The sequence below is a fragment of the Panicum virgatum genome, chromosome 7K (genome assembly GCF_016808335.1).
Source record: "Panicum virgatum strain AP13 chromosome 7K, P.virgatum_v5, whole genome shotgun sequence".
In the NCBI taxonomy this organism is placed as follows: domain Eukaryota; kingdom Viridiplantae; phylum Streptophyta; class Magnoliopsida; order Poales; family Poaceae; genus Panicum; species Panicum virgatum.
Window position 1 is genome coordinate 22,149,813 of NC_053142.1, and position 12,621 is coordinate 22,162,433.

General features: G+C 42.7%; 1 protein-coding gene across 2 annotated transcripts; it reads left to right on the forward strand.

Annotated features, from left to right (window-relative positions):
- Window positions 1–1,632: 1,632 nt before the first annotated feature.
- Window positions 1,633–6,427, forward strand: LOC120640537 (serine carboxypeptidase-like 51). Of its 2 annotated transcripts, none has more exons than XM_039916404.1 (11): window positions 1,633–1,873; window positions 1,976–2,178; window positions 2,290–2,533; window positions 2,675–2,718; window positions 2,817–2,884; window positions 3,308–3,413; window positions 3,922–4,103; window positions 4,185–4,305; window positions 5,674–5,726; window positions 5,823–5,970; window positions 6,060–6,427. In XM_039916404.1, the coding sequence occupies exons 1-11, from the start codon at window positions 1,759–1,761 to the stop codon at window positions 6,129–6,131; spliced, it is 1,356 nt and encodes a 451-aa protein (XP_039772338.1). In that variant the 5' UTR covers window positions 1,633–1,758; the 3' UTR covers window positions 6,132–6,427. The 2 variants fall into 2 exon arrangements, with proteins under 2 accessions (XP_039772338.1, XP_039772339.1); XM_039916405.1 differs by having other exon boundaries at window positions 6,063–6,427.
- The last annotated feature ends 6,194 nt before the right edge of the window (window positions 6,428–12,621 follow it).

Here is a 12,621-nt window from a genome sequence, read left to right on the forward strand (position 1 = left end):
GTATGTGAAGAGTAGAAAAACTTTCAAAGTCGAACTCAAATTCGACCATCACTTTCATTCCAAACCTAACCACATCTTTCTCAACTCTCTGATTGTTCTCCGGAGATGTTTTCGTTTGTAAACATTGTACGTAAAAAAATTACGAAACCTACTCAATTTTTTACCACTGTCTCCACATATGATATAACGAGGTATTGACAAATCTCATGATTTTCAGACTTCACTTGTTTTTTTTTTAGAATTTTAAAATCATTCGGATACACGTTCGTGGGCGTGTTTCCTGAACAAGATGTTGAAAATTTCTTTTGATTTCACGTGTAAGGCCTCAAACTGGGCTAAATAACATGAATATTATTTTTCACTCATTTTATTCTATTACTTCAACCACTTGTAGTTCAAATTTGACTTAATTCAAAAACTTGCTTAAAATGCAATTAATTTGTTAAATATAGCAAAAAAATTTAAAAATATGTCAAATTTTAACAAGGAGTACTACATGTTGTATGTGGAGGGTAGAAAAAGTTTCGAGGTGAGAAGAGAAAAAGAAAATTATGACTTTGCCGTGTGCCGAAAAAAACACACGGCAAACTATATACTTTATCGTGTGCCAAAAAAATAAACACACGGCAAACTGTATACTTTGCCGTGTGCCAAAAGAAAACACACGGCAAAGTCTTTGCCGTGTGCCAACACACGGTAAAGCGTGAATTTTGCCGTGTGTTTTTTTTGCCATGCGTTTTCATCGTGGCACACGGGAAAGTGGCTCTTTGCCGTGTGCCCGACAAAAAACACACGGCAAAAACTTAGGCACACGGCGAACTAGCGATTTCCGGTAGTGCATGATGCGAATAGTGTATGCAGCCATACACGCACTAATCTGCATGGATGGGGCTGTTCAAGCATTCGGTACACGATTTCCTAAGCTACCAGAGAAGGAATTAGAGAGATGTGCTTTGGAAAAAAAACAGGGTCATCCATTATCTGCCAACGGTCCTTTGGGCCACACTTAGAAAGGAAACAGATCATATACTAGTACTTTTAATGCCGACATGTGAAGGCATGTTTTATATTTTTCTTGATTTTTTTTTGAAAAAGGGATTGTTTCCGGCTTTGTTCTTACATTATTTTGGATACAACTTTATTAGTCTCTCTAGCATTAAGCACATGTGCATGTATATGAAAAAAAGAAACCAAAAGGCAAAAAAGAAGAAAGCATGTAGCTGTGGCTGTGGCCGGCAGTAGTGATTATACATCATTTGTCTACACGGCCTACATGTCCTGCCGAAAGTAGTGACAGGAAAGAAAGCGACACAGATCGATATACAATGACTTGCACTGTGAACGTAGAAAACTAATTTATCAAATATCGATAATACATACGACAAGAATAATTAAAATTAAATAAATATCTTGTGACAGTATGCGATTGTTTGTTAAAATTAAATAAAGATCTTTTTTAATCTGGTTGTTTCTTGTTTACTTTTGGGTTTTTCTCTGCATGTGGCCATGCACCTCAAGCCATATAGGAAAAGCTGGCGTGAAGCATCATGTGCTTTTTACGCATGGTGGCATAGTGATTTTTATATCTATGCAGTGCAGCGCAGCCATCCACTCATCGACAGCTAGCCCAGCCAAACCACTCACACTTTCTAACCCATCATCTTCTCTCTCTCAGCTCGCTGCGCAGTTCATCCTCACCGGCAGCTGAGCTGCTCACTTCCTCCTCCCAAGGCTGCAGCCACGTTGGGAGGCTGCGCAATGGAGACCTCCGCAATTGCATTCCTTTGCCTCCTCTGCATTCACGGTGCAGCAGCCATCACGGCTGGAACCCAAGATGGGATGCAACTTTGGGGATACGCAACGCCGAGGCCAAGTATGTAATGATTATTCTACCTCTCATCCTGAGCTTGTCTACTAAAAATCTTACTTGTTGATAACGTTCCTCTCTGCTTGCAATTTGTCACGTGCTTCGCAGAGGTGAACATATTCTGGTGGTGGTATAGGAGCCCGAATAGGGTTTCGTCAGTGGTAAAGCCATGGCCGACGATCTTATGGCTGCAGGGAGGCCCCGGAGGGTCCGCATCCGGCCGTGGTAACTTCCTTGAGATCGGGCCGTTGGACCTCAACATGAACCCTCGCAACTTTACCTGGCTGAGCGTAGCGGATATCATTTTCGTGGTGAGTGAGAAATCTGCAGGCACCCTTTGTCTTCTCTTCTTCCTGGTCTTGCTATTGTATGATAGTACTTCCGTGCTGATCAACTTCACTATGGCCGAATAATGCCCTCAGGACAGCCCTGTAGGCGTCGGGTTCAGCTACGCAGACGACCCAAGTGCGTTGGTGAAAACGGATTCCCAGACAGTCGTGGACCTGGTTGGCGTCATCAAAGTGCTCCTCAAGAAGCTGTCCACTCTCAAGAGCAGCCCTCTCTTCCTCGTTGGAGAGTCCTATGGCGGCAAGATTGCCGCCATGGTTGGTGTCTCTCTGTCAAGAGCCATCCGCAATGGAACCATCATCAATCTCAAGCTCGGAGGTAAATAAAGGATACATCGCCTGTGCCATTTGACACTCTTGCATTAATGGACAAAATATCTAGAAAGAAGCAGCACCTACATAAGCAATATATGTATATATATTGTTTGGAATAATTTTTGACCGGTCAATAAAGTAACAGGTGTTGTGATTGGAGATGGCTGGATCTCGCCGGAAGATTACGCGGTACTTGAGTTCATTGTGTCTCTAATCTCTAACTATGATTATTTCTGGTAGTTAAGTCTTTTCTAATGAGTAGTTCTGATTTTGATCCATGTGTGCAGCTTTCTTACGCGCAGCTGCTTCACGATGTGTCCAGGCTTAACGACAACGCTGTCGGAGACGTCAACAAGTAAGTGAACTCATTCTCGACTTGCACATTTAGTTTAGTTTCAGACAGCGTAGATGGATCAACTTCGTTCATGCTTGACATGCTCATACAGGCAGGTTAGTTTGCTTAATATATCTTCCCTTTCGCATAAAAAAAGGTTAGATCATGATCAGGTTGTTCCTTCATCTCATAGGTATTGCAAGCATTGATTTATTGTCATAGTGTTTGCAAATATTCCTAACTATGGAAAGCAACATGTAGTTGTCGCCACTATTTTCTCTTGTGTGTTCCTCACTCCTTTCTAGTACTGTATTCGTTCTTGCATTGCGTGTGAGCTTGTGTCTTGAGAAATGATGGAAAAACATAGACACCTTACCTAAGGAACCGTCTCCAAAAAAAATTCGCTTTTGGACAACCCTAATATAATTTCTCATTTATCCCCAGAATGGCAGTGACGGTGAGGGAGCAGGTGGCAGCGGGGCAGTTTGCCACAGCACAGAAGACATGGACCAATCAACTAGATCTGATTGACTCCAGGAGTGATAGTGTTGTAAGTACTTGTTTAACCATCACCGCAAAAACTTTGCATCCGAGATTTCATGGGGCAGGGCGCCACAGCCTCCCCGCGCACACGAGCTCCGCCACCACGCCACGGCCTCCTTCTCGCCCTGTGCTCATGCTCTCCTCGATTTGAATTTTAAACGATGGTGGGTCGGTGGAGAGCCATGGGGTTTTATGAACGATGGTGGGTCGGGGGGGGGGGGGGGGGGGGCGCAGGGGCATGGGAGATGGCGAGGACACTTTGTGCTTGTTAGTAATAGAGATTTACCACATTCACATGCAGACAAGCATGCTCGTGCTTTTACTCTCAACGTAGACACAAATTCTCGTACATCAGCTTGCATTTCTAACGATCTTTTACATTACACATGTAACCATCTGCGTGTGTGTGTATGTCTAATAGTTTTTCCATTAGTAAGTAATCAATTGTTGATTGTGAAATATTTCAATGATAAACTCCACGTATACATCAGGCTAGAGTTTCTGGTTATTTGCAGAACATGGACAACTTCTTGCTTGACACCGGCATGAACCCGGTGTTGGCAAACTGGCAATCGATGACAAGCAGCCAGTTGATGTGTCGCAACAGCCAGCAATCTCAATCAGCCCCAAACAACATCGACGATGTCATAAACAGAGTTATCAAGCCAATGCTCAAAATCATTCCCAAGAAAATAGTGTATGGCCATATCTTGCATTCGATCTCTTTCTCTTTTTTTGGCAGTACTGTCCTCTGTTTTCCGATATAGTTGTACTGCAGATGGGAAGAGGCAACGCTTCAGGTCTATGAAAACCTAGCCAACGACTTCATGAAGCCTGCAATCAATGAGGTTGATAAGCTGCTTGCCGATGGCGTCAATGTTACTGTGTACAACGGACAGGTTAGTATAAGAAAGAGAAAGTCTATATTTCCCTCCTGCTCCCCCCCCCCCCCCCGCCCCCTTCAACTTGTCACCGAATTTTAAAAATCCCCTTGACTCCAAAACCGAACATCCTACGTCCCAAATTCTTGAAACCGTTTGATCTTCCCCCAACACCCCCACCCCAAAACCACCCTTGTTTCGCTACAGTATAGTGGTTTTTTGTTTTTTTCTTTCTCCAACTTTCATAGAAAGAAAAAAAATAGTTAGATGGGTCTAAAAATAATGAACTTTTACAAAGCAGTAGAGTAGGTGATAGAGAGACTATTTTAACTATTGTTTTTAGTTGGAATGCAAAGAAAAGTTGAAATATAAAAATTTGAATATGTGTAAAATTTAAGTTTCATATAATTTTTAGGGCAGCAAAACACATCCAGACAGCTGACATCTGGGTGACGGGGCTCTGGCAATATTTTGAGTGGTATACACACAACAAACTCAACCCACGTGTTCTCGAAGATGATTAAGAAAAGGGATATCCCACATCAAGCTGGAGAAGATTTTTTCTTTTTGTCTCTTTCTTAGTTTGGATTTTCATTAGGACACTTGCGAGATAGAGAGTTTCCTTTTCTTTTCATATGCACTCTGTTTTCTCTTAGGATGAAGTTCAGATTACTCTCCTCAAGTATCGTAAAGTATGGATAACCTTCTAAAACTATGGTTCACTTTACCACCTAAAATATATCATTTGGTCCAATTTACTCTTAATAAAATTTATCTTCTTTTATTTATCTACGCACAAGCAAAGTCATGAGATAAAATTTTGCAGGACGATAGCACACTTCATAGCATATTTTAGAAAAATATGATAAGATTTTTTATCATTATTTTGATAGGGTATGATATTTAATAATAAATTAACCCATATGATACAAGACGATGCAAAAAATAATAACATAGAAATGGAAATTATATTTTTTAACATACATTGTGATGCCCACCACTACCCTACAAAATCATAAATTAAGATTCCACTTGTATGTTGCGAAATAGAAAACGGTAAATTGTATTAGGAGGTAAATTGAACTATAACATAATCTAGGGGCCAAACTGAACGAAGAGATAGTTAAGGGGGGCTATTCATACTTTATTTGGCCATACTTGACCGGAGTAATTTGGACCTTTGTCTTTCTCTTATGCCTTGTAAGTCTAATTAGATGGAGTTGTCTAGGTTATATTGTCTCTCTTTAAGCCAACTTGGACCCCTTAACAGATACCAGATACATTTTCTCCGATTAACATAGATATAGAGTTTCCTCAAAATAAAAACAATATGCTTCTCTCCAACTATTTCTGAGTACTAAACAAAGAATATGTTTTCTTTTCAAGCTCGATGTGATCTGCCCTACAGTCGGAGTAGAAGCATGGGTTAACAAGCTCAAGTAATTAAGAAATTTTCCTCAGCCCATTTCGATAGTCATCATTGCAAAAATCTGGTCTCGTTGCCTCAGAGTCTCTAATTTGGTGATGCATTACAGATGGTTTGGTCTTAGCAAATTCTTGAGCCTGCCAAGGCAGCCTTTGCATTACTGTGACTCGGCAATATACTGTTCGAAGCAGATCAGGGCCTTTGTTAGGTCGTACAAGAATTTTACCTTCTACTGGATTCTTCAAGCTGGACACATGGTAAGCCTCAATCAATACATGTTACTATCGGATATTAGATTGATAGCAAAGCAGAAAATGATCACTTATTGTGATGTGTTTTTCCTCAGCAGGTCCCTGTTGACCAACCTTATCCTGCTTTAAGAATGATCGCTAGCGCCACGCTCTCTCCAGGCAACTAGATGAATAACATATGTCATATGCAAGTAATCTAGAGTAAATCGCACCATTAGCACACAACATTGACGGTGTGAGCTGCTTTATTAGGTCATGTGTGAAGGGAACTTATTAATAATTCACTCTAATCATTTAAGTTGACTAGCTTGTAAATTGTGCATTGCCACTGAAAAAATACTCTAGGTGCATGCTAAATGGACTGACTGTCATGGTTAGCCGCAAGCATCAAAGTGAGGTGATGAAGTGCGTGTTCCATCCAAATGGATCGTTAAATTTATGGAATCATATGCATGGTTATTTATTTCGTATTTGTTTTTATTGTTTCATCTTTTTCTAAAATTAAAAGATTGTTGCCAACTTGTCCATTTGAGAACCATCACTAGTACTAAGAGCATCTCCAAGAGTGCCCAAAATGAAGTCTTAGAAACCAAATTTAGGAAGAAATTAAACGAGAAAAATTAGCTCCAAAAGTAGCCCAAAACAGTGCCCAATTTATTCGCACGCCTAAAACTAGCAGCAAACGGAGCTGAATTTGCACCCCTCCCACGCCCAATCCCGCAGTTGGTGCCCATCTCAGCCACTTCGCGGCAGTTCGCAGCTAGGCGCTGCCCCTGCCGTGTGACCACATCACTTTTCTTCGCTAGAGATCACGGTGGCGATTTTTTTCCCCCTAGCATCTTCTGATTAGTCTAGGTGATGGCGATCAAGTAGAAAACGCCATCCACTTTTTTCACAGCAGCAGGGGGCTTGGTCACGGTGCTTCTTTTTCTTTTTTATGGAATCTCAGATTAGCTTCGTCAAGGATAGCAGGAGCACGGCCTTTGGTAGATCCTATACAAAAATTCATGAGCTGGTAGTGAATTATGACGTGCCAGAAATAAAATTTATTTTGGGAATCAATTTTTGGGAACTGTTGGTGGAGAACTTTGTTTTAGCTCCCAATAACTTTTAGCAAAGCCTTAAAAGTAGGTTTTTAGGACTTTATTTTTTAGGCACTCTTGGAGATGCTCTAACTGATAGGAATGGAGGTTTGTTGATACCTCTTATGCACATGATTCGGCAGATGGTCAAAACCACCACCAATACTAACCCAGAGGAATGGAGGTTGTTCGTCAAGTAGATGATCTTAGGTCCCATGAATATTGTACAAAGTTCTAGCAAAGCAAGAAATAGAGAAAGAAACAAGGGTTTTCGCGAAGTCGCCAACATGAAAGGAAGGTGCGATAAATGTAAATATTTTGTTTGGATGTGGTTGACCAAATTTTATAATGACGGAGGTATGCTATTTATAGCCTAAACCTAGAACTTGCCTAAACAAATGACAAAATCTAAAAGATAACTTGGCAACACAATCTCGTCGGCTCTTTCCTTCTGCTCCACTGGCTGCGACACCCATTCTTGCCCAAAATCCCAATGTGTTTCTTTCTCCTTACTTCTATAGGCGCCGGTCGATTCTTCTATCGACTGTCTTCCCATCATATTGACACGTACGAAAAAAACATTGTCAACACAAGCCAGACGATACCGTCGCGGTTGTCGAGCGCAACCTGCGAAGCAATAAGCTGAGCACTCAGCAGGACCAGTTCAAGAAGATCCTATGCAAGCAAATGCCCAATGCACCCAAAGTCCAAGTATATGCTCTTCGACTGCGTCTCTCTCTGTAAGACCCTCAACGCACCTAATCCTGACCAAGACGGGAAGAAGAAAAAGGACAAGGAGGGCGAACAAGACAAGGATGATGAGCAAGGTATCCAGCACCCAGCAACGTGATCAACGTCATCTTTGGCGGTGACCCTAGCTTCTCCAAACGCGCACAGAAGCTAACTCTATATGAAATCCTATTAATCCTATTGATCGAGCTAGCCATACAACCAGGGGCATAGCCAAAAATTCATTTTTTTTCCATTGTTAGGGGGGCAACAATGCTAATTTATTTGATAATTTGACCAAATTCAAAAAATTTAGTGCAAAATTTCGAATCATAGGGGGGGGGGGGCAAGGCCCTGCCTGCTCTCCCCGTGGCTATGCCCCTGCATACAACGTCCACTCAGACACAGCAAGGTCCCGATCTCTTTCTCTTGGGAGGATTAATGGACCAGCTTTCTCCAAAGTTCCCACTCGTACTGGACCCTGTAGTGGCCGGATCGCAGCTACCTCGGGTACTCATCGACGGCGGGAGTGGTTTCTTCCTGCTCTTTGCGAGTATCCTGAAGAAGATGGGGCTAGGCATATCCAACATGCTCTCCCCTAGCAAAGCCACCTTTCTACCGCATTGTTCCCAAAAACTCCTTTACGTCGATCGTCTCTGTTACTCTCTCCTAGTTACTTTTGCACCAAGGAGAATTTTCGCACTGAATACATGAAGTTCGAGGTGGAAAACTTTAAGTCATCGTACCATGCCATTCTCAGAACACCTCCCTCACCAATTTTTTGGCCGTGCCCCATTATGTGTACCTGCAACTCAAGATGCCCGGCAAAATAGGAGTACTCAGCCTCCATGATGATGTCAAGAAGTCTTACTACTGTGACCAGATGGTGATCAAATACACATCAACCACTCGCATGCCGAGTACTTCAAAAGAAATACTCTCAGCAGCACAACAGCTTGCCCAGTCTGGAATTGAAATCCGGTCCAAGGAGTCATGCCAATGCTTGGTCCAGCCATCAAGTGACGTCAGCGTCAAGACCCATCCAACAGCTGATTGGAACAAACTTAGGCGACAAATAGCAAAACGCGCTCATCAGTTTCCTTAGGGCTAAATAAGATGTTGTCGGCGATTATGAGCATCACCGCTAGGATGGGGGCCCCTAGGCGGCTCCGCCCACGAATGCCAAGGGGGTGCAGGTATTTCGTAAACAATATATAAATCCGCAAGCACACGGAATGCCGATGTAGCATTTTATCTGGGAGTATTCTGGGGTGTCGTTTATATTACCACTGGGGAGGCGGCGGTTAAAGTATAGACAAATTGATGAACTAATCTTTATTGGATATTCAATTACATAAATATGGGTAAAATAAATGGTAGATAGTGGTAGTGTGACACAAGTTTCATACTCAACTCAGGATAAGATAAAAGGCAGTGAGATAGGAAGAAGTTAGCAGCTCGGGTTTCATGTACTTTGGTTAATTATATAGTTTATATGATAATTTACAACATACACATGATCAAACTAGCTCTAGTCAATCTAGCACTACCGGGAGACCTCTTACGACTGTTGTCAACTATTATGGTACTTTACGGACCTCCTACCCCCAATCCGAACGTAGAGGATTTTGATGGCACTAATAGGGCTGTCACCATTTGAAGGCTACCTCTACAAATTGTGGGAAAGGGAGACATCCATCAACACTTAGTTAACCCAGACACCACGTCTGCGCTAATAAACGATACTCTAGTATCCCGCGGAGCCCCATCCTTCGTATGGACAGACATCCTACTAGAACAAACATACGAATACTGGAACGGGTGCCGGTGTACTAAAGCTAATTGACTAATCATGTCAAGCATAGAATAAGTATACAAACTAATTATGAAGTACATGTTAGACATCGTAGGATATAAGTCATGCCAATATAAGCAACATAATGATATGTCTAATACAAATATCTGAGAATTACAAAGGAGAGTAAGAGACGAACCCATACCGATTCTCCTAGGCAACCTCGGGGACTTGACGACTACTACTTCAGCCTAAACTCAACTAACCTATAGAGCTAAACAAGTGAGAAGCTTGAGATTCAACTTGAGGTGAGAACTTGTGGTGTATCTAATCTCACCCCCTCTACATTTTATAATAGGGAGCCATGGGGGTGCACGGCGTCCTGCAGCAGCTGAGCATTGCATAACCAACATCAGGAGCCAATCAGCAAGTACCACGTCGAAGAAGTAAGGCGGTGGTGGCTAAATGGGCTCGGTCGACCGAACTGGTCGGCCGATGGGCCAACGGCTCCAACCACCCCAGCTTCGGCTGGGGGGCTGCCAAGTGGGCCCTCGTTCCAAATCCAGGTGAGAGGCTTCTTGTCTTAGACCCGCAGGTGGGCCCTATGATCCGTGTGAGCCTGAATTCTGTGATCTGATTGGTCGACGTATTTTTACCTTGGATCAATAGGTGTTTGTAGCTTGCATTTTAGCTCAAATACCAATATTGCATATTTTCTAGAGGCATAGTGGGTTTTGGCCTTATTTTGGATATGGATACGTGTAAGAAATGCAAACTCTCATGATTTTTTAATCAAATTGATGCTTGAAAATGGTCTTTATTGAGCGTCAACAGACATATTTGCATGGAAACCAGCACATATGCCAGGGTTGCCAATGGGATGAGCACTCTCTGAACATTGAGCCCAAAGCAACACCCAAGAAACAATGCCTACGGCAATTCTTCCAGGACAAGCGGGAGGCGATCAAGAAAGAGTTAGCAAAACTACTCATGACTGGTTTTTATCAAAGAAGTGTACCACCTAGAGTGGCTAGATAACCCTGTACTTGTTCTTAATAATGATAATAATAATAATAATAATAATAATAATAATAATAATAATGAAGGATGTGTGTAGATTATACCGATCTCAATAAGCATTGTTCAAAGGATCCCTTCGGGCTCCCTGCAAGGTGGTACTTGCTGATTCACATGGGATTCCATGTGCCCCATGCTACTCAGGTCAGAACGTAAGCTAGCTATGCTTTCGGCTACTAGACTTTAGCAATCTAGGGTGCAGCACTCAACCGCTTCGCCTAGCAGGACAATGCTTGTATTGCTGTCCCACAGCCCCATTTTCATGGTTTAGGCTGCTCCCATTTCACTCGCCGCTACTACGGGAATCGCTTTTACTTTCTTTTCCTATGGCTGCTGAGATGTTTCAGTTTGCCTGGTTGCCTCTTGCCTACTCATAGATTTAGTAGACAGCTCAAAAGGTGGACCTATTATGGAATCTCCGGATCTATGCTTATTTTCAACACCTCGAAGCATTTTGTCGCTTGCTATGCCCTTCCTCGTCTCTTGGTGCCTAGGTATCCACCGCAAGTCTTTCCTCTTTTGAACCTCGCCATTAACATTAAGGCTATGTCATCCTAAGGTGCTACTAAATGGAAGGATCTTATCAACATCCATGAATGCGAAATCATTGATCAAACTGAAAAATTGGTAAAATTGGTGCTATCATAGTGTCCACTAAGTTCACAGGCTGGAGATAAGTGGACTCGAACTGTTGACATCCGCCACAAGGAAAACCACCACCTATAAGGCCTCCCCGACTGGTTCTACCATAGAGGACAACGATAGGCAATAACTCCCCCCCCCCACAACATAGCTTAAAACATTCATAGTACTATGCTCTCCAAGGTCTCTTCTCAAAATCTCAAAACAGAAGGTGTCGAGTAGGAATCCCATTCTAAGGATTCTTGTGGTTCTCGAAAATCCAGCTCTCCCCTTTGTTCGCTCGACTCTTAGATCTTAACTTAAGAATACTGGTTTAAGAACAAGTGATTGCCCTTATTTGACCCTTACTGTCCAACTAGAGAGCGGACGGCTAATGTGTTCCACTTGTTGAATAGGGTCTATGGTCGGTATGTGACCCCTAGACACCAAAGGCGTCCTTGGGGTGATCTCGTTGTTCCTATGGGGTGGAGACGATGGGGTCGATCCATCGATCTTCCTTCCTTTTGCCACATTTCGCTCAAAGGGTTGAAGGGAGATAGTGCATCAAGATTTTCGCAAGGTCCAACTTGATCCTCTTCCCTAGGGATCCCAGATGAGGGAAGCCTAGGAGAGCCATCGACTCTAATTATCGTGCATGTACGATCTATGCTAGATCTGACCAACTACCCATCCTAACCCCTCTACCTTTTTGACAACCCATCTTTGAGTGGCATGTTTCCATCCTTTCCCCCATTACTTATAAAATGTGAGCCACTAGTTCGGGTAGAATATACTATCATTACCGCCTGGAAAATTTGACAGCCAACCCATAATTGCGACGACCCAATTACAAGAGCGGACCTCTACCAATTGAGCTATATCCCCTCCCCCTCCCCCCCCCCCCCCCCCCCTCGAGCCAAGTGGAGTATGCATAAAACAGTCAGATGCTTCTCATCATCGACTTGAATGCTGATTGCACTCTGCTATCCTTCCTTGATGGTTGCTGATGTTTTCCAGTATTAAAAAAGAATACACCAGTGCAAGGATATTATTGTAGCTTTCACACAAGAGTATTCTAGGGTATCATATGCACTAAGGAATGTGACTAATTATCTGAGGCTTGGTCCAAGGATACCACACTACGGAAGAGGTAAGGAACATAGAGGATTTCTGAGGCCAAGAATCAAAGGTAAGGTAGAGGTAACTAGTCGTTTACTTCGGGCTACCAGCTTCCCAGGATAAGAACACCAAGCTCTGCTAAAATGGCTACTATGATATACCCGAGTATGGAGGATTTTGCTGGCACAAAACAGGGTTGTCACCACCTGCAGGCTACCTCTACAAACCGTGAGC

Coding starts and splice junctions, on each gene's coding strand:
- LOC120640537 (XM_039916404.1), top strand. CDS start 1,759: ATGGAGACCTCCGCAATTGCATTCCTTTGCCTCCTCTGCATTCACGGT. Junction 2,179..2,289: donor TAGCGGATATCATTTTCGTG/GTGAGTGAGAAA, acceptor TAATGCCCTCAG/GACAGCCCTGTAGGCGTCGG. Junction 5,971..6,059: donor TTCTTCAAGCTGGACACATG/GTAAGCCTCAAT, acceptor GTTTTTCCTCAG/CAGGTCCCTGTTGACCAACC.